The 27,617-nt window shown below is 41.7% G+C and overlaps 1 protein-coding gene across 4 annotated transcripts in view; it reads right to left on the bottom strand.

The window, feature by feature from the left end:
- Positions 1-780: 780 nt before the first annotated feature.
- The window catches only part of SHB (SH2 domain containing adaptor protein B), a 75,308-nt gene continuing 48,471 nt past the window's right edge, over positions 781-27,617 (bottom strand). Inside the window, exons 4-7 of one of the 4 annotated variants that reach the window (XR_008233518.1) lie at positions 22,080-22,251; positions 17,541-17,660; positions 1,175-3,547; positions 781-1,139 (exon numbers count right to left, since the gene is read on the bottom strand). Coding sequence is in view for 2 of the 4 variants with exons in the window: in XM_052777250.1 (XP_052633210.1) it covers positions 3,364-3,547; positions 17,541-17,660; positions 22,080-22,251 (476 nt within the window). In the remaining 2 variants the exon portion in view is untranslated. Of the gene's footprint in view, positions 3,548-11,941; positions 15,993-17,540; positions 17,661-19,832; positions 19,968-22,079; positions 22,252-27,617 lie in introns of those variants that run through there. The other 3 variants (XR_008233519.1, XM_052777250.1, XM_052777252.1) reach the window with 3 other exon arrangements.

Raw genomic sequence — 27,617 nt, 5'->3', positions numbered from 1 at the left:
TTGCACTTAAGAGATCCCTGCGCTTTGCATCCTGGCTCTGAAGACTTAATTTCAGTCAGAGAATAAACTATTACCAAGTACAGAACCCATGGTGATGACTATACTTCACAAACTTTAACAATTTTTCCAATTATGGAAGGAACTGTGAGATGTAATCTTGGCCACTAAAACTCTCCTACCCATCATACAGATGTTCACACCTTGGGGGCTTTCATCACACTGAAATACTCATCAAAATAGAAGCCTAATTAACACTTCTTATAAAGTCTGCAAAAAGTGATTCATCAGCATTGTGCTGTAAACAGCAATAACTGGATTCCTTGAGCACCTCAAGCAATTGGACAGCAATGTCATTCACACACGCACAGGTGTTGTTTTGGCACAGCCCTTGCAAAGGTGCACATTGTCAAATGAATTACTCAGGGCAGAACTGAGCCAAATTATTTTCCAGACTCCAGACCAGATTATAGCCTAATGATTACTTTCAATACACAGTTAAGACACACAAACACAAATTGTTCTGAAAGGCTGTTTCAGCTATTAGCTGTTCAAGACAATCTGAGTACACATTGATAGAGGAAGAAAAGGAAGAGGTTTATAATTTTTTTTTAAATAAACTTTTAATGTGTTATATAGGCATGATTGCTACGAGATCTTCCATCTATACGCAATGCTGCACATTGCAACACACTGCATTTTCACTGTACATTAAAAGGTCTGGGAAGAATATTCATTTACTGGAAAAATATCATACAATCACTTAAATAAACAAATACAACATTACAGTGCAAATGAAATCCTGGTTTTATTTATTCTGCAATTACTGAGTATTTTATAAAAGTCTTTTTAAAAAATAATCAAAAAAACCTTCCCACAGACAACCAACATTTTCTGATATGATTTCCTTTTGCTGAACCAAGAACCCCGATCTGATCTTTGAAGCTGTAATAAACTGTATACACATTTGTATGATGCATATTGTCCTGATTTGTATGAAGCAAGGGATCCCAACCCAAAATCTGCAGACAGCAATAAAGTGGCACCAGCTGACTTTTGATCAGGCCCATGACAAGAAAGATTTGGTACAACAGTCATCTCCATGAACTAAAGACAATGTACTTAAGGAAGCTTGGCAAGGCCTTGGTTAATGATGCTGTTGGTTTCTACTGGTAACTTGTTAGAAAGAGTAGGGGCTTACTTTTCCATTACTGAAGAAGATAAACAGGCCATAGAACAGCAACAATGCCAGATATTCAAAAATGCACTTCAACATGCAAAAGAAGAAATATGACATATTTCTTTCCCAAGAGGCATGACGGAGTTGCCAGAGCCCCCACAGGCAAAGACTTGGACAGCAGCAGATGCAATCTGATTCCTAATCTCTGCGAGCTCTGCCACCTTCATGAACTCCTATTTTGGTGAGAGAAGAATATGCTATCTTAAAAGTGCCTGTATGCTCTTGCCAATTGGGTGATGTTAAGAGGAGAATGAAGAGTTCTGCAAAGACTTTAGGGAAATAAATAGTACATGTAGGTGAGTACGTGAAAAAGGGGATGTTGGGTTACACTGGGAGAGGAATGTTGTCTCTTTATACTCCATCATGTCACCCTGCTCTCAGAAAACCAATAAGAACCTATTCCAATGCGGCTTCAAATTCTGGGTGAGATGGGGGCAGTTTGACCTACTACTCTTGCTGCACAGAATGACACTGGGCTCTTCACAGACATGTGATCCACTCCTGTTCAAACTGTGTTGGATGTCATATAAAGAACAACGCAGGCTTAAAAGGAAGCAGAACATTCATCACCGATGACATTATATGGGACATCCTTGAGGTTCTTACCAGATTAGACAATACACTGAAGCACTACTTTTGCAGGCAGTAAAGGGTTATTCCATTACAATTTTCAGATTTGCACTTCTTTCTAAGCATACATAAAAGGGAATACTACGTAAGAAAGCTGAATTAAATAACACACAATTTCACAGTCCTATTGCAGTCTGTAAAATACAGAAACTGCATATGACCAGTTTGCTACTACAACAGCTGATGGGTTAATGTAGAACGTTCTACACATAAGTGGGAGAAGGGGCAAAGTAAGGACTACAGGCTATTGATTCCCCAGTTCCAATTTCTGCACAATTATATTATTTTCATTTATCCCATTCAATGAGCATACAGAGAATGTAGAAAATATCTCTCAAGTGGATGGGCACTGAGTTGGCAGGACTAAGGTACAGCGCAGCTTCTGCAGTGCTTCTGCCTGACAGTGACTGAAATACAGCAGGAGGCTTCTGCTCGTGGTGAAAATAAACACTGGTCAGAAGGTATGTGTCAAAGAACCATGTTTTAAGAATGCCTTGGTACACGAGAAAAACAAATTCTGCTCTGCTACATACAGCAGTTCTCATTTATACAGCTGCAAAAGCCATCTTATGGAAAGGCAGTGTGACACACACTTATTAGTCTGCTACCTCAGTGGGACAACTGTTTGATCCAGATGAATGAACAAGTGAAGATTTTGCCTACTAAAGCTTTATAAAAGCCTTCAATCACCCTCATGCATAAATACTAACACACATATTAAAATGACTCATTCTCAGCTACTTAAAACATTACAGTGTAACTGCCCCAAACAGAATTGTCTGCCTGCATCTATGAATGGAACTTGCAAATGAAGACAGTAACCCTTAAGAGATTATTGTACCAAAAAGGATAAAAATATATAACAAACTACTGTTTAATTACATTCCCTATTAATAAATAATTGACCATGATTTGCTCTCACAAAATTATTTTCAGATTGTGTGCCTAATAGGAGCTCAACATTTGACTACATCAAGAAATTGCCTTAAAAAAATCAAACACCACCAAGCTAAGTGACCAGAGCTGCAGGGAGTTGGCTGCTAAGCAGCTCCTTCTCAGGTCCACCAAGAACACCCTAGGGTCCCTCAGAAGCAGGTTACTCGTTCACATGGAGAAGTTTCTCAGGGTAGCAAGAGAATAAAAGTTGCTGGTGTTTTAGTGCTGAGAAGAACTTGTTGATTCTTCTCAAAACGTGGAGGAAGAACCTTTGTTGGGAAGTACTTTCATTCACAGAGAAGCTCTGGGAAGGTTACCTGTTATCCTTGCACTAAAATAAGTTTTCTTTCTCTTACGTAGAAGCACTGTTCTAGAGGCATGCTGCAGCGTATGAGCACCATACACACAGTCCCATACACAACTCTGCAGAGCGCCCATGTTCCCAAGACTAAAGGCTGCCACTCTCCATCACAGACTCAAGCACTGAATTTCTGCAAAAATCCTGTGCAACCCAGCTTACCTCTCATCTCCCATCCACAGGAAGGGGTGAGACTAGGTTATTAGAGGGTCCGTACAGCTACAGGGTAGAGGAGTGACAAGTGTTCTGCTCCTTTGATAGGCAGCTTTTTTGTGGTGTAATAGTAGATGACTTCAGGAACACTGTCGAAGGGAGGGCTGTTCTGACCCAGGATGTATTTCTCTTTGGTTTTCATCAGTTTCATGTGCATAAAACCTTGACTGCTCCTGCAAGGAAAGCAAAGTGTTAAGTTCATGCTTGTGCATAGGGAAGAGGGGAGCAGCACCGTGACAGGCTCTCCTTCATGATGTAGGGGAATGTGTGAGAACAAAATGCAAGCAGTTGTTGGGTGACATGCCAAAACAGTGGCCAGACTCTGACAGACAGTGACTGCTAGCTGCAAACCCCCATGGACAGTCCAACACAAAGGCAGCCTAAGCTAGTATTTTCTTTTCACCACCTGTGCTGTCTGGATCCAGGTGCAAGGCTGTCTTACCCTGGAACTGATCCAGAGGTATGCCAGAGAACAACCTCTTTCCTGTCCCCCACAACGTTTTCCTGTGAACATTTACTTTTCACTACAGCCAATCATTACTTCTAGACAAAAAGGTATCATTGGTTTTGGCCTGTCAGAGGCCTGAGGCTCTCTTCATAGACACATAGACACATAGGCAGGCCATGAGCCTCACTCAGATGAGGCTGGAGACCTCAGCCCTGGGGTCCTCAGTGAGCCCATGAGCCTCACTCTGCCCTGGAGACCTCAGGACAGACCACACTCATCCCACCCTGGCAGCAAGTGCCCAGAACATGGCTATGTGCAGAACCTGGTGGCTTCAGCTGGGAAAAATTCCTCAGATAAGCCCATTCCCAAGGTGAATGGCATGAAGACTTTCACCTGCACTGTACTGAGCAAAGGCTGCTATCTTGCAGCCTTTCTGCAGGCAGAAACCACTCTGACTTCGGCACCTGAAGCATTCAATTCCTAGATGACCTACCTGCCTGCCTGCACAGTATGCTGTGTCTTTGAGGGAAGGCTCATGATTACACAGGGAAGAGAATAGTGACATGGTAACTGCCCTGTCTGCTCTTGGAAAGCAACCCATCAAACATAATGCCACTCTGACAGGTAGCACCCACACTGCTGTATAGTACAGCAGGTGGTGGAGTTGACCTCATCTCTTCCCAGCAGTGACCCTTCAGTGTCTGCTGTCTTTAGCATGTCATACAGGCTATTTTAAGAGCGTAGAGTTTAGCCAGGACAAAACAAGAGCAAAGGACAGCTCCTACACTTCAAGATGTTTAATGAGGACTAGAGGGTTTTTACAGCTTGCTTGATGTCCCACTCCCTAACTTTCTGGCTTCAAACCATTGTTTCTTCCAAGTGTGTCCAGGGAAAAAGACAATAGTGTTAAAACTGGAGTCAGTCTATGTCAGCAAGGAAACCCAGTTTAAGATGACACAAAGAGCAGGAAAACAAATCATGCCATGTTCAAAGCAGCTTCTCTAAAATCTGCCATTTTCTATTTAGCAGGTGCAACATTCCCTCCAGAAGTGCTTGTAGTACAATCAAGGACATATCCTCCAGATACATTCAACAATTCTGTGACGAAGTGATGCCTTCTGGTGAGCAGAAACCACTGCAGGCACTGTAATTATAGCTCTACATGCTTAAAATCTTGCTTTAAGTATAAATTTCTTAGCAGAAAAGAATCTCTTTTGAATCATAATTGCTCTCTATTTCCTTTAAACAAGGGTGGCATCTTTAAATACTTTATTATAAGGACAGATGCATTGTTCCCTTCCTTCAGTTCACTATGCATCTGTTTTGCTACAAAATACCTTGAAAGTGTGCAGATAAATTAATGGAATCACAGGTGCATGCTAATTTCAGTAGTATAGCAAGAACTGGAGAAAAATCTGCCAAGTGTACTCTCATGCAGAAAGGGTAAGGACACATGCCCTTTTTAAAACAAAAAGAAAACACATAAAATGTAAACAAACTGCTACAAGCCAAGTAGTCATGACAGATGGCTGTTGCTTCCCTGATAAGGACCTGTGTAGATGCTTAGGTTTGGGTAGTACACAGTCATTGAGTTTACAGTATATGATGTCTATGGCTACCAGAATTCCACAAACGAACAAAAAGCATCTCCTCTATACCATGACAGCTCAGTCTTTCGGGAAGCCGCACTGTTTGTGAAGATGAGTAAAAAAGAATGAGACCTAGAAGATATGGATAACAGCCTAATGGAATTCAACCAAGGCAAATAGAAAGCTTCTGCCCTTGGGATGGAATAAACCTAGACAGCAGTGCAAGCTGGGACATGACTGGCCAGGAAAGGAACTATGGTGGAGAGGACACAGAACATGATTCAACAGTCTGCCCACAAAGGCCTACTGCAGCCTGGGCTGTGGAGCAAAAGTGTAGCCAGCTGCTGGAAGAAGGTGACTACTTTCTCTACAGAGCACTGGTGAGGCAGCATATGTATCTGTAACTGTAACTGGTGTGAGGGCCCCCCCCAAAGAAAAGAAGCCAGTACTGGAGCAAGTCCAGAGCAGGGCCGCTAAACATGGTCTAGGGGTGGGATGTACGAGGATAGGCTGAGGGAACTATGTCTGTTCAGTCTGGAGAAGAAAAGATGAGATGGAGGGTGTCAGGCTGAAGTAATTCATTGCCTAAATGGAAGAGTTACAGAGAAGACAGAAGTTTCTCAGAGTCAACAAGTACAAGTGGCAACAAAGAGAGTTCCCACTGGACATAGGGAAGAGCTTCTTCCTCATGAGAATGGTGCAGTCCTGGGACCAGACTTAGACAGGTCAGGGGGTCTCCATCCTCAGAAGTTTTCCAAATTTGCCTGCACAAAGCACTCAGCAACCTGATGAGTGTGTCCTGCTTGGAGCAGGGGGTTGGACTAGACACCTCCAGAGGTCCATTCCCATCTAGATCTCTCTAGGGGTCTATGATTAATCTTTACCATTTGTATATTTTCAGAAACCACTAAGTAGAGCTTCTAGTTCAACAATTTTGATTTGAAACATTTGTAAAAATCTACTATTAAAGAAAAAAGATCAAAAAAGAATAAGAGAAACCTGTGAAATTTTATTTCAGGACTCCTAACTAAAACTTTCCTGAAACTGAAAATGTTTTTTTGTGCAATTATTTCACAAGAAAGCACAATAAAATCCACCTCCATTTCAAGGTAGACACAAAACACTATTAAGGGGAAGACCTGCAAAAGGGATAAGTTTTGACAAGAGGTTCAAGAAAGTGAGAAGTCATTCCAATGTGACGGCAGACACTACAAGGTGCAGGCTGCACGGCAGATTGCTCACCTCCTGCTGTTTGGATTTGCCCTTTGCCAACCAGCCAGCAGGGATGACATCACCTTGCAACTATCTGTAGAGAAATCTTGCAGTTAATGCAGACAGACAGGAGTGTAGACAAGCTATTGTCCTGCATGCAGGTCTCTCCTAGTCTGACACAAACGCTGAAGAGCCAGCTATCCTAAAGTGTGCAGAAGAACAACTATTGACTCCTGGAAGCAGGGAACATGGTACTTTCCTGTGCACTTGTGTATTTTAGAATAATAAAGTCTTCATGGTTTTTTTATTTGTATTTTATTTTACTGGTGCCATCTGCAAATGGTCAGCTCAAACCTGGGAAAGCAAAATATGATTGCGTGAAGAAAGGATGAAAACACTTCAGTATAATGGGCTTGCCAGACAAATACGGTGGAGACCATCTCCGTCAATAAGCTAAAGCCATGGCCAGCTGAGACCCAGCTCCTTTGGGGTAAGTAACCCATTCCATTCCATTCCATTCTCTGCTTCAGCTCCTTTTGGACCAGTGCTCCAGCTTGGCAATCAGAGCTTCAGACCACTTGCTTACAAACAAGGGAATATTTCTGCTGCTGTTTTTTCCCTTCACTGCAAAGCAGCTGAAGTGTGGCATGAACTAATAGTTCTGTGATCGTACTGTTTCACCAAAGCACTGTCTATGCCTCATAGTGATGCTGCACAAGGCAGCTCCAGCAGCCCTACTTCTTATCAAAAGAAGAATCTTGTCAATTTCTCTTCCTTTGATAAAACATGTTTGAAGAGCAAGCTGCAATCACAGAGATCTCCCCAGCAGGTAACACATCTCATTAATGTATGCAATCTTTAATGCAATTCACACCAATGCTGCATACCACTCATAATCATAACAAAAAGAAATTTTTGATCAAGAAGGCTATGAAATACTGCTAATGAAATTGACCCCAGTAACAAAATCGCCCACTCCTAAAAAGCAAGATATTTAATAATACATTATGTAATTTTGTAGCTGCTGGTGCATATTACCAACAGTTAGCATGCACCTCTTATACCTCTTACTTTTCCTGGTAATTGCTCAATGAATTTTTCATGAGAAGTATAGGGCAACACTTACACTAAATCAATTCCTTTCATGATAGATGACTTAAAAACACTTGCATACAAAACTGATATGACCAGAGGTAGAAGGGTCACCCTCATCTCTCATAAACAGTAGTATGCAATCCACATAAAGTTTGCATTTTGAGGACCAAAACTCCATCACTATTTCCTGAGATTTCTATCTTATTTCATGGCAATGGGATGTCACCCCACATCTCTTCTTTTCAGGCAGTTTGCATTACAATTATTCAGGGGCGTAGTCCTGCAATGTTAAAATTAATAACAAAGCAAACTGACTTGTGCAGTATTAGATTAAGCTCAATGAATGAAGGACCTCTCCTTGCATTCACTGAATCATTTTATAATCACAGCCCTCTAGGACATTTGGCTCATTTAGACATTGAAAGTTGACTGCCTAAGACTAACAAACCTGGAGATTTTATTTGCACGTAGCTTTTCTGTTAAAAGCAACTCCTAACCAGGGTCTTTGTGGAACATCCCAGATGATTGAACTGTCAACTGGCCCTGTGCAGATGATAACCTGTGAGGTTATCTTTATTCAGTTATCAGTAACCTTCAGTCATCTTAATTCTCAGGTATCTCCTCTGATTATTCAGTAACATCTCTAACAGCCCTCAGTCAAGCACTAGCTCCCATTTTCTTTTCAAGGCAGTATGTTGGAAAACAGGGAGGAAATGGATGGCCATCTAACCTAGCGTCCTGACTCTTGAAAAATGGTTATTTCCCACCTCCATACTATCTCATGTCCTACCTCCTTTGCATCTTCTCCTCTTCAGCAAATGTTGTGTTTATTCAGCTTTTAGAATTAGAACAGGTCAAAACCTAGAGTTTCCCTTTTGCAGGTCTTCCCCTTAATAGTGTTTTGTGGCTGGTTTGAAATGGAGGTGGATTTTATTGTGCTTTCTTGTGAAATAATTCCACAAAAACCACATCCCAATCTATTTCTTCCCATGCATTTCTGCTTCTTGGTTCTAAAAACCCCAGAATTACTTTCATTAAGTAAAACCCAGTCTGAATAAAAAGCCCTCAGAAATGGATTTCAGAGGTCATTTTGTGTGAAGCCTGAGGAAGAGGAAGAGTAGAGGTGGCAACTAGGAGCTGTGTGAAACTGACCTCAAAGCTTTGCAATGTCAAGCATGCAAATTTTCTGTTCACAAAGGAGAAGAACTGAGAGGCAAGAACATTAAGACAATGAACTGATTTTACTGATTGCTAGTGTTTGCAGACAATAGTCATCACCACGTTGTTAAAGATGGGCTGAGTTCTAATTTCTATCCTGGCTACTTTTCTGGATGTCCAGAACTCTTTAAATTGTGCATTATTCCAGGCTTACTGGTGGATGAAAGCAAGGATTATGTTTTCAGATACTTTCCTGCTTCACTCCCTTCTTGTCTCCTTCTAGTTTCCAAAAATTACATTGTGAATCCGTTATCTGCCTGCCTTGTTCCAAGTAAACCAACTGAGCTGTCACTAGTTGCAGGTAGAAATATCAAACCAGACATGACAAATGAAGAACAAATTAAGTTGGAAGAAAGTCAGCTTACTACCTTGAAACCATTAAGCACTTCCAGGTGTATACGCTTTGAAACTGTTCACATCTACACTAAGGAGCCTTGTGCACTGCCTCCCCTTCCCCATTTGTTCTTGAAGTCTGTCTTACAGTCTCCCCTCTTCTGGTATGCCTGGACTCAGCATATCAGTGCCTACTAGTAACTGGCAAGGGCAGAATGCATTACACTTGTTTAACACCACTATTTCTGCTAGACCAGTGACTAGGATTACAGGGACACTGTTCAGAAAGGAACCTGGAAATCGTAGTCCTCCCTCTTCCTCTTCTCCAAACCCTTTTGATCTAAGCTCTGATTTTAGTATGCAAAGAGATTACTGAAATTTCAGGAAGCGATGAGGAAAAAAACTCATGGTTGAACTGTTTGTGAATCAGTTTCTGCTTAGTTTTCTAAGCAATGTTGGAGCCTACCTGAACAAGTACAAGCAGAACATGTGCCTGACAGTAGTATAGATAGAGTAGTCCTGGTTTTGGAATACCAGTTTCACAGCTCTTTCAACAGCAATAACTGTTAGAACCTGCCAGGCCCAAGGTTTTCAAAGAGCAGAACCTAAATGGCAATCCCAAAGTCACACATGTGAACACTGGTAAAAGCCTTGAAGAGATGAAATACACATTTTGCAAGAGAAGATGCTGGGACCTGATGTAAGTCATGTGATATTGTTACTATGTGAATTCTGAATGTCATTATGGTTTCTCAAATGTTGCAATAATTCTTTCTCAAGTTTTTTGTTCAACTGAGGGAAAACAGTGACAAAACAGTGCCACTACAGACAATATTCACTCCTTCCCTATTGCAACAGTTCCCATGAGTTTCAAGTACAGAACAGGAGAATTCCTAGTTGCTAATCCCTGCATCAAATTGCTTTGGAACTCTCAAGCACAGATGTTTACACAGACACAATACTTGATATATAACTAATAGTCACACCTTGTTTAAAATGCTTTGCAACACAACCATAACACCAAGTGACTTTGAATTACAGCTTTCCCACACATTTTCCTTCAGTTTTCAAAGGATGGGAAAGGAATTGTGCAGACAGCTCATCAGACTGTGCTTTTTTTGATCTTATGCCTGAAGTGTGATACAAGAACGTTCAAGAAATATTAATTAGTTATTAAAACTAGTATTTTTTTCCGGAAAATGTTAATGGCTTTGAAACATCATTCATGCTCTCAAACAGAAAAATTGGCCAAGCCTTTTGAACACTGTTTTGCTGAAGAAAGTGCTGTTTTGTCAGAACAGCTTTTCCGCATTCATTTTGATGAAATATCACTTGGACAAGGAAAAAAGCAACAACTTTGCAGTAACATCAGAAAAACACATTCTAGCAATGTAGGAAACATGTGTTGTTTTATTTTTCCATTATGAAATGCCTTCCTATTTCAAAATTTTATTTTATATTATATGCTGTCACTTTGAACCACACAGCTGACAGAGGACTTGGTGCTCTACCCTGGCAATTCCCCTACCTAATGAGTAGGGGGAATTTTCTTAGAACAACACCGGAAGAAAAGCAGAAAGTCACAAGGAGATTTGACAGAGGTGGAGAAGCTGACATGTTATGGTTGAAATCCAGTAAATCTTTTTATTTCAGATGTTCCTAAGATGTCTTTTTTATCCTTCTCTCTCTTGCTTCTGGCAAGGAATGCAGCCAAAGATGTGCTCTTGTGAATTACAGGTAACTTACTATTTGAACAGACAGATCAGCTCAAGGACATAAAACAGCAGCAGTAGTCCCAAACCTCAGCCCCCTCCCTTTGGTTTCAACAAGCCAACAGAAGGAGCTATGTGCTTTAATGGAAATCAAACAGAACCCAAATGAGTTTGTCCCAGGTAAAGGGGTTTAGGACAACCTTGCTCTATAGGGCTTTCACAGCCCTGTGCAACAGTACATGGGGAACACATTGCCTCTAGTTTCCACTGCACCAGCACATCTTCTGGCACTGACAGAAAGCATGAAGCATGTACGTGCAAGGGAAAGGCAGGCTTGAAGTAGAGGGGTAACTGGAAATAGCTAGGGATAGTAGTTATCAGTTCTTATTCAGTTCTGTCAGAGCATAAAAGTCCCTGCTGGTCTTATGCCTCTCGAGACTACTTAAGATCTGCTGTGTGGCACACTGTGGTCTCTGGCTAAGTAGTGTGGAGAGCCTTAGAATAAGCATGCTAGGGCCTGCTATCATTTGGAGCAGATCAGGCTGCACAGCACTTGATCTAGAGACCTTTAGATCCCATGGGATAACAGGCAGTCTTGAGGCATTGCTGAGATCATTCTGGCATTTCAATTCACAAGGTCGGAGCTCAGTCATTTTATGCTACAGCTTTATTAACAAATATCTCCCATAAGTACCATGTGTCTTTATAGTGTCTTACCACATGCTCAGCAGCCAGTGCTTTTCATTTCATGCATCATAAATGCAGCAGTAAAATAAAACAGAAGTTTGATGCTGAAATGGTCTGTTCCGAACATTATTTGACTACACACATTCAACAGCAACCTTCAAAAGCCTCCATCTTTTGTAGGTATGTCATACCTACAGAAAACCTCAAGTATCTCCAAGCCTACCTGTTAAAGGTACCTGTTTTTATACTATCCTATGATGCCAGTCCTGATGCCAGTCCCATGTGGCAAGTGGGGCACTGGATTGGTACAGCAACACATGGTCAGGTTCTGTGTAGCAGTTGCAGGACAAGTGCATTATTACAAAGAGTCTCTTATTTGGTTGGCTTTATCAAAACCACTGCAGTCAGGCACCTACACACAACCCCAAGCATGCTCATGCCAGCAGCCCAATGCCTGCAGCTCCTTTATGATTTTTTTAAAAGTGAAGTCCAGTTGCATATCCTACTCTTATCCTAGGGATGGATCATAACAGAAATTAACTGCCTGCCAGTGGTATCAGCCAGCAACTTAAGTCTACAATTGAATGTTTCAGGGGCTCTTTTCTGTAAACAGAAGCAATTTTACTTCCAGCAGTGGGATCACCACCATGAACTAGGCTATACACATCCTCAGTACAATCTGAAGAAGGGATGGCTGGTTGCCATTGAGTCTACGGTTAACTCTACAAACAACCCCCCACACACCTTGTTTGAGCACTTCTGTACAAGCCATACATCTGTCCTGGTGAAAATATGAGGTGAAACAGAGTGTCTTATGTGAATAAGATGAGGCACTGGAAAGAGTTCAAAGCCACCTGAACATTGGCTGCACCACTGGTAGACTTCCTAGCTTATTCACTAAAGTCAACAAAACTGTGAAGGAACAGAGGCTTGAAATCTCTCTTACCATGAAACAGGGGAAGACATAGGACTACTCAAGCTAGAAACCCATTGGGACACAAAGTATATCAAGAATAGAATCACAGAATGATAGAATAGTTTGGGTTGGAAGGGACCTTTAAAGGTCATCTAGTCCAACACCACCTGCAATAAGCAGGGACATCTTCAACTAGATTGGGTTGCTCAGAGCCCCATCCAACCTGACCTTGAATGTTTCCAGGGATGGGGCATCTACCACCTCTCTGGGCAACCTGTTCCAGTGTTTCACCACCCTCACTGTAAAAAATGTCTTCCTTCTATTGAGTCTGAATCTACCCTCTTTTAGTTTAAACCCATTACCCTGTGTTGTATCAAAGCAGGCCCTACTAAAGAGTCTGTCCCTATCTTTCTTATAAGCCCCCTTTAAATAATGAAAGGCCACAATAAGGTCTCCCCAGACCCGTCTCCAGGCTGAACAACCCCAACTCTCTCAGCCTTTCCTCATAGGAGAGGTGTTCCATCCCTCTGATCACTTTTGTGGTGCTCCTCTGGACCTGCTCCAACAGGTCCATGTCTTTCTTGTACTGAGGACTCCAGAGCTGGATGCAATACTCCAGGTGGGGTTTCACCAGAGCGGAGTAGAGGGGTAGAATCACCTTCCTCGACCTGCTGGCCATGCTTCTTCTTATGCAGCCCAGGATATGGTTGGACTTCACCTGACTGCCATGACTTTTCAAATACCATGGACAGTGGCTTTGCAACTACATCAGTCAATTCCCTCAGGACTCTGGGATGCAGCTCATCAGGTGCCATAGACTTACGTATGTTCAGGTTCCTCAGGTGGTCACAAATCTGATCTTCTCTTACAGTGTGAGGGACTTTGCTCCCCCAGTCCCTGCCTTGAGGTCCATCCACTCAAGAGGTGTGGGAAGAGATTGCCAGTGAAGACTGAGGCAAAAAAGATGTTAAGTACCTCAGCCTTCTCCTCGTCCGTTGTTACCAGTTTGCCAGTTGTATTCATTGGGGTGTACACTTTCTTTAGCCTTCCTTTTCTGGCTGACATACCTATAGAAGCCCTTTGCGTTCCTTGCCAAGTTCAGCTCCAGCTACGCCTTGGCCTTCCTGACCTCATCCCTACACAACCAGGCAGCGTCCCTATACTCTTCCCAGGATACCTGTCCTGCTTCCCTGTGCATTTCCTCCTCGCTTTTTAGTTTGACCAGCAGGTCTCCACTCATCCATGCCTGTCTCTTGCCTTCCTTTCCTGATTTCTTACACTTGGGGAGCAAGAACTCTCATGCTCTGTGAAAAGCATCCTTAAAGATTTGCCAGCTCTGTTCTGCTCCCTTGTCCCTGAGGGCAGTTTACCAGGGGGTCCTATTGACTAACTTATTGAACAGATGGAAGTTTGCTTTCCTACAATTCAGGGTCCTGACTTTACTCTTCATCTGACCCATATCCCTCAGGACTGTGAGCTCCACCAGTGCATGATCACTGCAGCCTGGGCTGCCTCCAATCTTGATATCTCTGATTAGCTCACTTGTGTTGGTGACCGTCAGGTCCAGTATCGCATCCCCTCTGGTAGGGCTGTCTATTACCTGCCGTAAGTAGTTAATCTCAATGCACTCCGGAAGTCTCCTGGATTGCCTACAGCTCACTGTGCTACTTTTCCAGAAGATGTTGGGGTGGTTGTAGTCACCCAGCAGAATGAGAACCTGCGTGCCTGATGCCTCCTGTAGCTGGAGTAAGAAGGCTTTGTCAATAGGCTCCCCTTGACTGGGTGGCCTGTAGTAAACACCATCCACAACGTTCCCTTTGTTTCCCCAGTTTCTAATTCTTACCTATAAGTTTTCAACCTGCTCATGGCTATTCTTCAGAGAAGGCTCTTCACAATCTGTCCATTTCTTGATGTAGAGGGCAATCCCTTCACCCCTCCTTCCTCACCTGCCCCTTCTGAACAGCCTGTGCAGCTGCACGCCAGTCATGAGATTCGTCCCACTACGTTTCGGTAATGGCAACTAAGGTTGTAGCTTTCTAGAAGCACGGTGGCTTCCAACTCCTCCTGTCTGTTGCCCATGCTGCATGCATTGGTGTAGACGCACTTCAGCTGGGCTGTCAGCCATGTCACCTTCTTAGAGGAACACACCTTAATTCCTTTGAGGTATGTCACCAGTGTTCCCCTGTTGGCTCTTATTACCTCATGAGCCTCTGGCTCATCTCTGTAAGACTTCAGGTGTGCTGCGGTGTACCCAGTATGTCTCAGAGCAATAGGCTGAGGGCCCTTGCTAGCCCCTCTAACCTTGGCGTGTTGTCCCACAGCTTGTCATGGGCAAGTATGATATTATCCCCTTCCCCCTTCAAGTCTCCTTTAAAGGTCTGCCAGTGAGCCCCACTAGCTTGTGAGCTAAGAGCCTCTTCCCCCTTTGAGAAAGGTGAATCCCATCCAACGCCAGCAGACCTGGTGCTCTGTAGACAATCTCATTATCGAAAAACCTGAAACTGTGGCAGTGACACCAGGCACAGAGCCATGTATTAATAGACTGGGTCCATCTGTTTCTTCCAGTGTCGCTGCCCACAACTGGAAGGAGAGAGGAAAAAACTACCTGTGCTCCAGATTCCTTTACCAACCATCCTAAGGCCCTGAAGTCTCTTTTGATTGCCCTTGGACTATGTGTTGTGACTTCATCGCCACCCACATGGAAGAGCAGTAATGGGTAATAGTCCGAGGGCTGTAACCAGGCTATGAAGTTTCCTACTGATGCCCTTAACCCAGGCCCCAGGGAGGCAGCAGACTTCCCTAAGAGGTGGGTCTGTCCTGCATATTGGACCCTCTGTTCCCCTCAGAAGGGAGTCACCTACAACTATAACCCATCTTTTCTTCCTTGGGGAGGTGGTCATGATACAGGGGTTAGGCCTTTCTGACCTTGGCAACACCTCTGGTGTAGATGGACCATCATTCACATCATCCATTAACTGACCTTCCACATCCAAAGCCTCATACCTGTTGTACGGAGGCACTTGGGAAGGCGAGGTAGGCAAGGAGGTGGCTTGTCTACCACCCTGAGCATGGACTTCCCTCCATTCACTCCTTTCCTTTAAGCTACTGCCTTCTGCCTGGCAGGGGGAGGATACAGGATCCCCTTGATCTTGGTTTTTTTCTGGTGGCTGTTCCTGTTTCTGTCTAAGGGAGGGCAGAGTATGGTTCCACCAGCCTACCTCTTTCTCAAACTCCCTGATGCTCTTTAACCTTTCTACTTCCTCTTGTAGCTCTGCCACCAGGCTAGGCAGATCATCCACTTGATCACACCTCACACAGCTGTTCCCACTGCTGCCATCTATTACAAGAGAAAGGCTCTGGCACACCCTGTGTTCACATTTCAACAAAAGATGAAGGCATCAGGAGGTCCTGTAAGTGAAACAGTAATGAGGAGGTAAGACTGCATGACAGTGAAATGAATGAAGGGATGGATTTCAGGCTGACCTCAAGGTAAGCATGTATAGGTGCAAAATAACCTCATCACAGACTGATCAGATGCCTCTAGGCAAGGGAATCAGAACACAAAATAGTATCATGTGTTTGACACTTTGAAGGGCTGGCTTCAACAGCTAAAAGTAGTCATAAACCAGGCTGATTGTGAGGAAATGCTTCAACCAAGGATTGTGAGTAAAACCTGAGAACTGTCCAATAACTTAACTCTTCGAGCTTAAGGAACAAGATATCCACAATTACCAAAACTCTTCAAAAATCTTACTTCGATTGGAAAACCATCTTCATTAAGGAAAGGATTAGAAAACAATAATGAATTATAAACTTCAGTGTCCTAAACAGGGGGAGAAGGGGAAGAGAGCCTTATGGCAGTGAGTAAAAATCACATGTGAACAACAGCATTAAACATAACTTTGTCAGTAGTTTGTAGATGGTAATGGTCAGCAAGTTGGCAAGTAAATAGAAGTAGGTTTCTAGCAAAGGAAGCAGGTTTGCATGATAACTTAAGTGTGGTGAAATAACCTGAACATTTATTCAGCTAGATACTTTGAGAGAAAACCCTGACTGCATTTGCAGGATGTCAGGAGAGCTCCTGGAAAAAAAAGAAAATTGATCACCAGCTAATGGATAGGACATGAATTCTAACTGCAATACCATGGGTTTAAGAGGATTATGTGAGCTTTGGAGGAGCCATAGGAGAACGATCATCATCACAGGAAGCTGGTATATGAATTAATAGACTGTATCAAGAGGCCAGAGTCAGCACTAGTTTTGACAAATGTATGGCAGAAGAGCAGTGAAAGAATCTTATGCTCCAGAAAACACAGACTGGAGAATATCAGTCATTTAGCTACCTTATCACAGAGCAAGTTATGGGGAGACTTAAAATAAGTACCACCAGGAAATATGTTTTAGAAAACTTTGGAGTAACAACATGGAAAGGGACTACAACTGGCAAAAGGACATTAAGGGCTGGCATCCGGATGTCCGAAATTGCAAAATATAAATTTCATTGTCACCTTTTCCTCTTGAAGTTGTGCTCTGGTTTAATAACAAATATCACTATACTGGTGCAAGAATTAAGTGAAATACTTAAAAACGAAAGTTGTATTCCAAGACTTACAAGAATTTAAGGGAAAATTTAAGCCTACATATATCTGAAGCATGTGCCATTAATGCTTCAATGTTTGAAAATATCTAGAGGACTACTATACCAGAGAATACACAGATCAAATAACAAAAGGGACAACAGGAGCTGAACTGCATTTCCAAAGCAGGTGTGTTCCAGTTCAAGGCAGACCTCTGTATTACAGGGACAGCCCAACAATAACAGACTGATAGTCTCAAACTCTCCGGATGCCCTTCTGAGCCGAACCAGTTCAGCAACAGACTGGATCATTTTCTCTTTTTGCACCAGAGAAGTTATGGCTTATAAATGACATTTATGTTTTACTGACAAATACTTACTTCAGTGAAAGACAATAGTCATGCTTGCTTGTTTGACTATTTCTTACAAGGTAGCTACATTCTTTACATAAACGTAACAGGTTTTCTGCATCTGTGCGACTGATTGCTCCATGATACCATCTAGGAAAAAGAACAGAGATTAATATACACAGATACTCCAACTCATACTCCTTTCACTAATTTGTTTCTTTAAGGTATGAATAATGGTTAATATCACATGGATACCTTTAAAATCTAACATATTATGGATAAAAAGCACATTGCTTCCATTATCTGAACTTAACTTTACAACCTGTGGAGGCCTGTAGCTCCTGTCAGCTGAAGGAAAAAACTTAGATCAGAAGAGCATGCAACAGGATTGGTGTACATATTTATGTAAGAAATTTCCACTCAGAGCAACACATTGTAATCTCTATCTTGCAAGGCAGTAGATCCACAATATACACATTTACTCTATTTCATCCCTGTGATATATCAGTATTTCAACTGACATACAAAAGAACAAAAAGAAAACAAAAGTAAACAAAAAGAAAATCACATCTGAATAATATGAACAGTTAATTGTGGAAAAGATTTGCTAAAATAAGTCTTGGACAAAGGAGAAAAGTGATAAAGTGTGAAGATCTATAACAAAGGCACTTGTTCTAAGCACAGCTGTGACAACTTGGTGCACTTTAAGTAAATCTCTGGTGGATTGCTGGTGGAGTGGGTGTGATCAATTCAGGGAAGAAAGGACATGGGGAGAGGAGAGGTGGGTCCTTTATACTAAACTGACCACTGCAAACAAAGAACCTCCCCAGCACATGCTGCTCTGTATCAGCAATTAAAATCTCGCAGTCCAGTAGTAAATGCTTTGACCCTTCCCTCAAGTTTCCCCGAGCAATGTAATGTGCCTGGCCCTGCACTGGGTCAATCGCATCTCAGAGGAAGATCTCTCTCTTCCTGCAATTACCAGATGCACTTTGAAGCACGATGTGACACTAACATGCCTGCCTAAGCAGGACAATGCATACATCAGAAGTGCTCTCTCTCTGTTATTACCAGCAGCTGTCACTGGCCTTGTGCAAAAAACATTTTCTTCCTTTTGTTCTCATTTTATTTCTCTGCTGAACTTACTCTAAGGGAGATGTTCCAGCTAAAAGGTAAGTGAATAAAGACCAGACAGATCCCTTTGACAGAAGTCATGCTCTTAACTACCTTGTGCTCATGTCAGCTCCATCGTCAAATCTGACGAAGGTGCTAAACAAAAGTTGGTGCTCAAATTAAAAATTCATTGTGCCTGTTACAACTGAAGTTGCATTGCAGAAAGGTAAAAAGAATGTTATACTATTGTATATTCAAGACAGGCTAGAAAGGGAGGCCCTGACAGCTCCATCACTTCACAAATAAAATTGACACACAGATGCAAATGTTTCCAGGCAGTGTTCTCCCTATCTCACATTAGATATTTACTGCTAAAGGATATTTCTGAACATGCAATTTAAAGACTAGCTTGTCTTCTGAGTGTAAGAGAAGAATATTAACACTAAGTGTAAATCCAAAAATGGATTTGGGAGAGTCTAAAAATTATTCCTATTAGCTAGAAATATTTTTTCATTCTTTTCTCCCCAAAGGCCCAAATAAAATCAAAATAAAATATGACCTAGCCAAAACCAGGGAGATAGCCTGGACTCTGATATTCAGAGGGAAGTATTTCACATATTCTTCAGATCTGGTGTTCCCCAGTTGGCAGGGAGGTTCATGGAAAAAGAATGCAGGGCTGGTTCCAGGAAGCAAAAACTGCTTTTAAAACAGTTGGAAGAAAAACAGTGATGTATGAAGACAACTGCTGATGGGAGAATGTCTCATTCAGAAGTGATGCCTCAAAGTTGTTTTGGCTACAGATGAGAGTAAACAGCAGTACCCAAAAGTGTAATTGCTTGTGAATCATATGCCCATTTAAATGGGACACTCAGATTGCTCCTATTCCAGCTAGCTAGCGAGATAAGCATAGTGCCATAACCAGCTTAAAGTTCCTGAATAATTTACTGTTTCAACTGTATTGGGTCTGTTTGCTGTGGGTGTGTCTATTTTTTAAATGTCAGCATACAGGTATTTGTGCAGAAAGGTCAAAGATTCAAATGTCAATGATGTGGCCACAAAACAGTGAAATGACAAGTTGTGAAAGATACCAAAGCAAAAGCATGGGACATAAAAACCTGAAGACATGCATGTCTTCTGAGATATCCTGGAAAACATAAGCACACAATCCAAACCTGAAAGCAAAATTCAAACATAATCACACATTTTGACCTTTATCGAGATCTCCTCCCAGGATTGAAAGCATCCTGATTGTGGTTTATAGAATGTTCTTCCTGAAGTCCCTTACTTTCTCAATGGTCAGGTTTCAGGCACTAAGTGGCCACAGCTCCACTGAAGACAGGACAGCTGCATCAATTATACAGTAAGTATAATCAGTTATTACAGCTCATATAATGCACAACACTACTCTGTTTCTGAATTGGTCAGAGCAAAACAGGGAGTCACCAGATCTTGTATACAAGGGTGGGAGGGATTCACTTTCAGTAAGACAATGGAAACAGCAGAACATACTTTCTTCTCTTCACTATTACTGAGTAAATGGAACAAATTCATTTAATTCCTCTGAGTCCATGAGTTCACTAAGTTCATAGTTAGACACTCCTTAATCACAAGCAACTAGAAGTATTTTCTTGATATATTATCACACCTTGGTATGTCAGCCTGTTTGGGAAACTTCCTAACCTACCTATCCACTTGTCAGCTTGCATGCTTCCTTTCCTCTAGATCTTGTACTCCTTTCTACAAAAACAGTCTCCATTTCTGTAAAGAAAGATGGAATGTTTTGGCATGTGTTGTGGAGAGGTCTCATGCTACTAAAACTTGAGCAGTTTGAATGATTATGGATATTCTAAGGTACAATAAATCTAAACTCTTCCATTTGCTGACATTATTGTTAACTGTGCATTCATTTCAGGTTTGATCCTGCATAATGAAGAAACAAAAAGAATCTTGTGATTAACACTTGAATAACTAAAGGAAGCAAAACTAGCTCTGCAGTTTTCAGTTGTTATTATCAGTTGCAGTTATATATAACTGCAGTTACACTAAAAGAGTATATTTATGAGTCAAGTTAATTAACAGATGTTCAACTCCCTGCAGTATTTTAAATATATTTTTGGGGGGGTATAGTGAACAACCCCCCAATGGGGGGGTTGGGAACTACCCAAATCTGAGGACCAAATTTTACAGTCAAATTTGTAGCCTTTTAGGCATTTATCTAACAGTATCAGTGAGTGATTTCACAACAGTAGTTGCTACTTCCTCTGTTGGAGATAAGTATATAATCTGTCAATGAGCAGATGGTTCAAAGACTAAGGTTGATTAGATGGACTATAACACCATGCAAATGATATTATTCTCTGTTTCAAGCTTAAGTTTCCAAATATTGCACGTAAAAATAGAATGTCAAAGGAAAAGGAATTTCAGGAACTACCTTCTCTCAGACAGAATTGACAGAGGGGTTTCTCTCCTACTGAGGATGCGAAGCGCAAAAGGATTGCTAATCCTTTCAATACCACTTCCATTCAGGAACAAAGTATTCTCACAAAGAACACACTCACATCCATGCTAAATTATGCCCTCCCTCTCCTTGGAAAATAAATTCTGCATCCAACTTAGAATGACAGTGTCTGGAGTGGGACTGCTTTCAGGGATTCAAGTCACAGCTTCCTTACTTTACTGTGTGAATCCACTGGCTTCTCAGTGCTCACAAGTATCAGTGTTACCTGTGTAAACTGCTCCACAAGAAGATTTTTCTTTCTTTGTGTAACAGGGGATTCTGGCCCCTTCTATGGGGCTGCACCTTTGGTATGATACAGGAGACAGTGGGTCATTCCATCACACAAGCCAGTCCCTCCAAATGATTCAAGGAAGGGTAACGAGGCAGGACAGAGGCCACCCTTGTGGATACCAGACATTCACTCCACGGAATTACCCCAGAACTTTAGTTTGGAGCTGACAAAACTGCCTCTAAATACCACCCTCAAATTTGACACCACCAGATTAGAAATAACAGTCTCTTTTGTGAAAGCTTTGTAAGTGGTCTTATCAGTCTCTCCCTGGAGCAGTATTACAGCCAGATGCATGGCATGTCTGAGGTACTGGAAACATGCTATGCAGCCACAAAGATATGGAATTTGTGCAGCTTTAAAGCACAATTTGTATATATATGATATAGACCTGTTTTCTGTAGTGCAATGTAATCAACATGGTTGAAAGTGGAATAACTGCACATACTCAGCAGATAAAACTCACTGTTCCTGAGATGAATTTCCTGTTTAACACTGCTTTGACCCACACAAAAGTTACTTACACTTTGCAGGATTAAGAAGAAAAGTTTTTTGTGAGCACTAACAGGGGATGCTGAGGAGTGGGAGCTGGACAGCAGGATCTGGGACACTTGCTGCTCCTGTAAGTGGGGAGGCAAAGAGCTAGAGAGCAATTACTCTGCTTACTTACATCTGTTTTTCCAGTTGAATAGTTGGATCTATTCTCTCTCCCAGGATCTCACAAAATTCTGGACTGCCATGTTTGATGGGTTTAAAGCCTCCTCCAGGTGCTCTTAACCGCCTGCGCTGGTCATTTGAGGGAGAGGGAGATGCTTGCCATTTCTCACTTCCATTAAATTGGGCTGCAAGATACACAATAATTACCTCTCCAGGCAAGGTTAACAATGACCAAAATAGTTGTAGGACGTAGAGAGGTTTCTCACTTCCCAGGGAGAATAAACATGCACCCACTAGCATTAAGATGTAGTGGTTTATCTACAAAGTTGTATGTGTCATGTAAAGGTGTTTCTAACTATGCAAAATAGCCCTGAAACTCTCTTGCTTTTCCAGTAACAAAATCCACACTCTTCTAAACCTTGTTACAATAACTAGCCCTTAACATTTGATACTTTCTTCCCCAAGAGATGATACTGTTAAACAAGTAACAGTAACAAAGATAGGCTTTCAGTCACCTGCCATAATTACAATAACAAACAACTGAAAGCATCAAGAACCCAGCTTGCCTCAGTTTATGTGGAATCATCCTAACAGTGATCTGGGTGCAAATCCAGACAGCCAACACCCATCTAGCCACGTCAGAAATACTGGCAAGCAGCAATGAATTAAAAGCGTATTCACTTATACAATGCTGGCACAAAGCTTTTGTCTTGAAACATTAGAGTACAAGTGATGAAAATGGAAAATGGCATGTGTTATTTTCTCTCACAAACTATATTATTCCAAGAAAAGCAAGATGACTTATTTTGTAAAGCTGTAATTTCTTAGACTACTGCAATATCTGTAGCAAAGCACAGATATCGCGTATCACCGTCCTCATTCTACACCTACTACACTTGCAGTTACAGATTGTACATATCTGTAATTTCAAAAAATTAAAGGACAGAATATTGACAGAAACAGTGAAAGGAGCTACCCACACCACATTCCTGACTATCACTGCCTTCTGTGGCTTGCTTCTTCATCAAAAATTAATGCTCCCAGATGCAGATGGCTTATTGTTTTAAGAAGGTCACCTAGTGGGGACCAGGCAGAAAAATTCACTGTGTCAGCAGGCATCACAATGTGCACAAACATTCACAGCGCAGTCACCTCCTCTGTGAGTTTCAACAGCAATATCAGAGAAAATGTTACAAGGACAATTAAAGGGGCTTCTTACAACAGCATGTTATAGATCTCATGCATTTAGAACTCAACTTATTCTAACACACAGCCAGTTAGGCATGTGGCTGGTAGTGCTTACTGTTTTAAAGCAATGCTATACAACAGGAAGACAGCTCTAATGTTCAAAAAAATAGTGCATACAGAATAGAGATGTGTTGGATATGGAAAATGTTTTGGAGTATTTTTTTCTGTTATTTTAATATGCTTTCCTCATGGGGCTTAGGACACTCCCAAATTCCCCCTTTACTCAGAGGAATTAGGCACAAATTATCACAAAAATTGGGCAAATGTATTCAATCATATTCTGAAGTATGCATGGCAGAAATATGCTGGTTATTTCTTAAAATGGAAACTCAGATTTAACCTCATTACTGGATAATGAAAGCTGATTAGCATAACAAGGAGAAACATTGCGTGTGTATACTTGTCAGTGACATATATGAACAGCACTATTATTTCAACTCTAAGAAAAACACCTGGATGTAATTTGGGAACTCTTTGAAAACTGGTGAACTTAATGTCAGCTTCTGACCAAGCAACATCTTGCAAACACCAATAAATTTAGTTCACAAAACAAACATGAAACTCAGTTCTGATTGTAAACAGCAGTATCTTTACAACATGATGGTTAGAAGTAGGATCTGTTCTCCAAACAGCACCAAGTTAAATTTCAGATGCTTTTTGAATGTTTTCTCTGTCTGAAAACCTCAGACATGTCTCTGCACTCCTGCCCTATTTCTTTTTTTTTTGTGTGTGTGTGAATTAAATTGGTAGGCAGAAGCAGTCTGAAAGGGATATCCAGGCAGATTAAACTGAAAAGAGTGATACCCCATCAGGCACCAACCTACACAATGTTGTTATCAGTACTGAGTTTTGGTTGCTACAAATCCCCTCTTAACCAAAGCTGTAGTATATACACTGAAGGTTCAGAAGCTCAATTCCATGCAGCTGGGAGTGTAAAGTTTTTTATTGCTATGGTACTTCTGTTTACGGAGCCATTAAAATTATGGAACCGATGTCATACCTGACCCTTCCTCACTCTCCATGTGGCCTCTCTTCCACTGCCCTGTAGTTGGTGCCATACCCCTCTGACGGTGGCACACCAGAACTCCCCTGCTTCAAGTCCCCCAGGGTCCTAGGCACCAGCTTTCTGTGCAACAGCAGTTGCAGCCAGCAGAGGTGACCAAGTTTGGCATCTACAGATCCTCCTTCAAGGAGTCCATGATCAGTGCTGAAAACTACTACCAGATGGCCCTCTTCATAACAGAGGGCCACTTATTTTGTAAAGCAATACTGAGATGGGCTCTACAGACTTCACATGCATTTCCTTTACCCAAAGGTTTGCTATGCCCACATGACAGCCTGGAAAGGCCTGATTTCTCACACACTCAAATAGGAGCCAGTGTCAGCCTGACATTCATGAACGGGCTCTCTGATGTTGCTATCTCCTTTTCTAGCCAGACTTATGTACCAGAAAGCCATTTTGTTCCTGTTACTTTGCCATCCTCAGCTCTTGTGGGCAAATCAGTTTGCGCAGCTCAGCAGAAGGTCCAACAAATCCTGCCCACTTCCCATAAAAGCCATGAAAAACTCATTTCAGCTTCAGCTGTACAGCCTCCAATGAAACAAAACCAAATTTGTTTGTCAAAGAACTCAAGCTGCAACCAGTCAAAATGCTGCACTCCAGCTCTGCTACACAGAGACACATCTTTCAGCACTGCAGTTAACAGCAGAAGTCCCCGGGGAAGGCTAAACATAGCTTGCTCCACAGCGTCAGAACGACACCAGCCCCAGCCCCAGTCCTGTACTTAGGAGCCACAGTGCAGACATGCTCCCCTCAACCTGAGCAGACTTCACAGCTTGTGCACACTTTCAGTCTGGCACATCTCAAACTCCAGGTTGGAGATAAACAGGTTTTATCCATGCTTCAGCAATAAATCTTGAAATCATGGCAGAAGAACAAATGTTTTCCTTAAAAGACTTGCATGAGTAACTTCTTGGTAATTCTAGTGTTGTGTCCTGGTTTTGGCTGGCATAAAGTTAATTTTCTTCCTAGTACCTGGTATAGTGCTGTGTTTTGGATTCAGGATGACAATAATGTTGATAACACACTGATGTTTTAGTTGTTGCTAAGCAGTGTTTATACTAAGTCAGGGACTTTTCAGCTTCTCATGCTGCCTTGCCAGCAGAGGCTGGGGGTACAGAAGAACCTGGGAGGAGACACATCAAGGACAGCTGACCCAAACGAGCCAAAGGGGTATTCCATACTATATGACGTCACGCCCAGTGTATAAATTGGGGGGAGTTCGCCAGGGGACACCACGGCTCAGGGACTGGCTAGGTATCGATCAGTGGGTGGTGAGCAATTGTATTGTGCATCACTTGTTTTGTATATTCTGTTATTGTTGTTGTTATTATTTTCCCTTCCTTTTCTGTCCTATTAAACTGTCTTTATCTCAACCCATGAGTTCTACCTTTTTTCCTGATTCTCTCCCCCATGCCATTTGCGGGGGTGGGGTGGGTGGGTGGGTTAGTGGTGGTGTGGGGAAGAGTAAGCAGGCACCTGTATGGTGCTTAATCGCCAGCTGGGGTTACACCATGACATGTTGCTTGCCATTTTGGTTTGTTTTCTAGGCCTATCACCTGTCAAACCAAAACATCTGCTGCATAAGTCTCTTTGTGTCTGTCCTTCACATCACAAAAGTCTGTTGCTCCCTTCAGATGAACTTCTCAAATAGGGAAGTTTCAGCAGAGGGTCCCTTCAGGTTCACAGCCTCCACAACTCCAAGTAGTTGGGAGATGGTAGTTGTGGGCCTCTAAAGTGCAACTTGCCCACTGCTAGAATTTCTAATACCACTTCGACCAACATTGTGCTCTTCAGAGAAATCCACTTCAGCTAAGAACTGAAAAAACCCCCACCTTGTCTAGCTACATTAGCTAGCTACTTTACGGAACTACAGTACACAATTAGTCAGAAAAGGACCTCACACATCTCAGCAGAGGGTCAATACTTCTCCACTGCAAACTTTCCACAGCTGAAAACTTAGAAGTTGGACCTTTTCTTTCCTTAATTTAAACATAATTCCTAGGAGTTAGATTAAGGATAGAGACACCAGGTGAGACAGCAGCTTGAATCTATGCTTGCAGCCAATCCTTATGCATTCCTTTGTAACAAATAATCAGGTACCCAAGACATACTAAAGTTATAATGAATGACAGATGCAATCAGAGAAATCTAATTCATCTCAAAAATGTTTACTCTCTTAGCATTTTACAACACAACTCTGCGTGCTGAACCCATAAGAAGTTCAACCATATCATAACTCTTTTTAGTGAAACAACTTCTTAAGTCTGTTACTTTTGTAAAGCAATATTTTAATTTAGTGTGCTTTCATAAGTGTTAACTACATAATGCTGAGAAGAATATTTACACATAGGCCATTCATAAAATCTCATATTGGATGGATTGTGCCTTATTAATTTAGTTATATGTAGACAAGCTAAAAACTACAGATGAAGAAAAAAATCAACAAAAATAAGATTCTTTTTTTTTTAAATCAACACTCAAAAGCAGTTTCAGAATTTACCTGATAAAGACCAAAAAAGTGGGCATGAAGATGATTACAGAGCTCAAAGACTTAACACGAAATGAGCTGTGCACAAAAAAGTATGCAGTAGTATGCAGTATAAACTAATAAATTTTTTCTCTGGATTCAGTGAATTAAAAATCAGCCACTACATATAATATGCACCATACATGAAGAATAAGGTCTAAGATTTCCATATGCACACATATGACTCTTAAGACAATAACTTTTAAAACTACTAATCCCATTTCTGTGGCTGCTGTAGTACTAATTGAGAAATCTGTAAAGCGTGATCTCACTGCAGACAGACGTGTACTGGTACCACAGCTTGTATCTCAGTGTTGCTAAATGATGAAGTTTCTGGTTTAGTTATTTTGCATACTTTGAAAGAAAAATTACTTCTGAGTAGCATACAATCACCATCCTTGTGTGGGAAGCTCACAGTAACTCTGATACTACTCTTAGCCTTTGGAAAATTATCAAAACTAGTAAGGAAAAACTGAACTCACAGAATCCCTCTGCTATGCTAAACCACAGAAACAAACTGCAGAGAGATAAAGAGCTCTAAATAATTCCACCTTTGAAGACTTAAGTGTCACCTGCTCAAGCATTTGTTCCTCCCCGCTCTTTCATGCAGTCCAAGGGCTTTACTTACTCTCTGTCACCTTTGAACAAAATATTCTGTGCTCAAAAGGAGCTCTAAGCCCAAACTGTCCAAGAACACAGGCAAGAATGGCTGA

The sequence above is a fragment of the Harpia harpyja genome, chromosome Z, assembly GCF_026419915.1.
Source record: "Harpia harpyja isolate bHarHar1 chromosome Z, bHarHar1 primary haplotype, whole genome shotgun sequence".
In the NCBI taxonomy this organism is placed as follows: Eukaryota; Metazoa; Chordata; class Aves; order Accipitriformes; family Accipitridae; genus Harpia; species Harpia harpyja.
The sequence above is the reverse complement of the archived record's forward strand: the minus strand, read 5'-3'. Positions and strand labels throughout refer to the sequence as shown.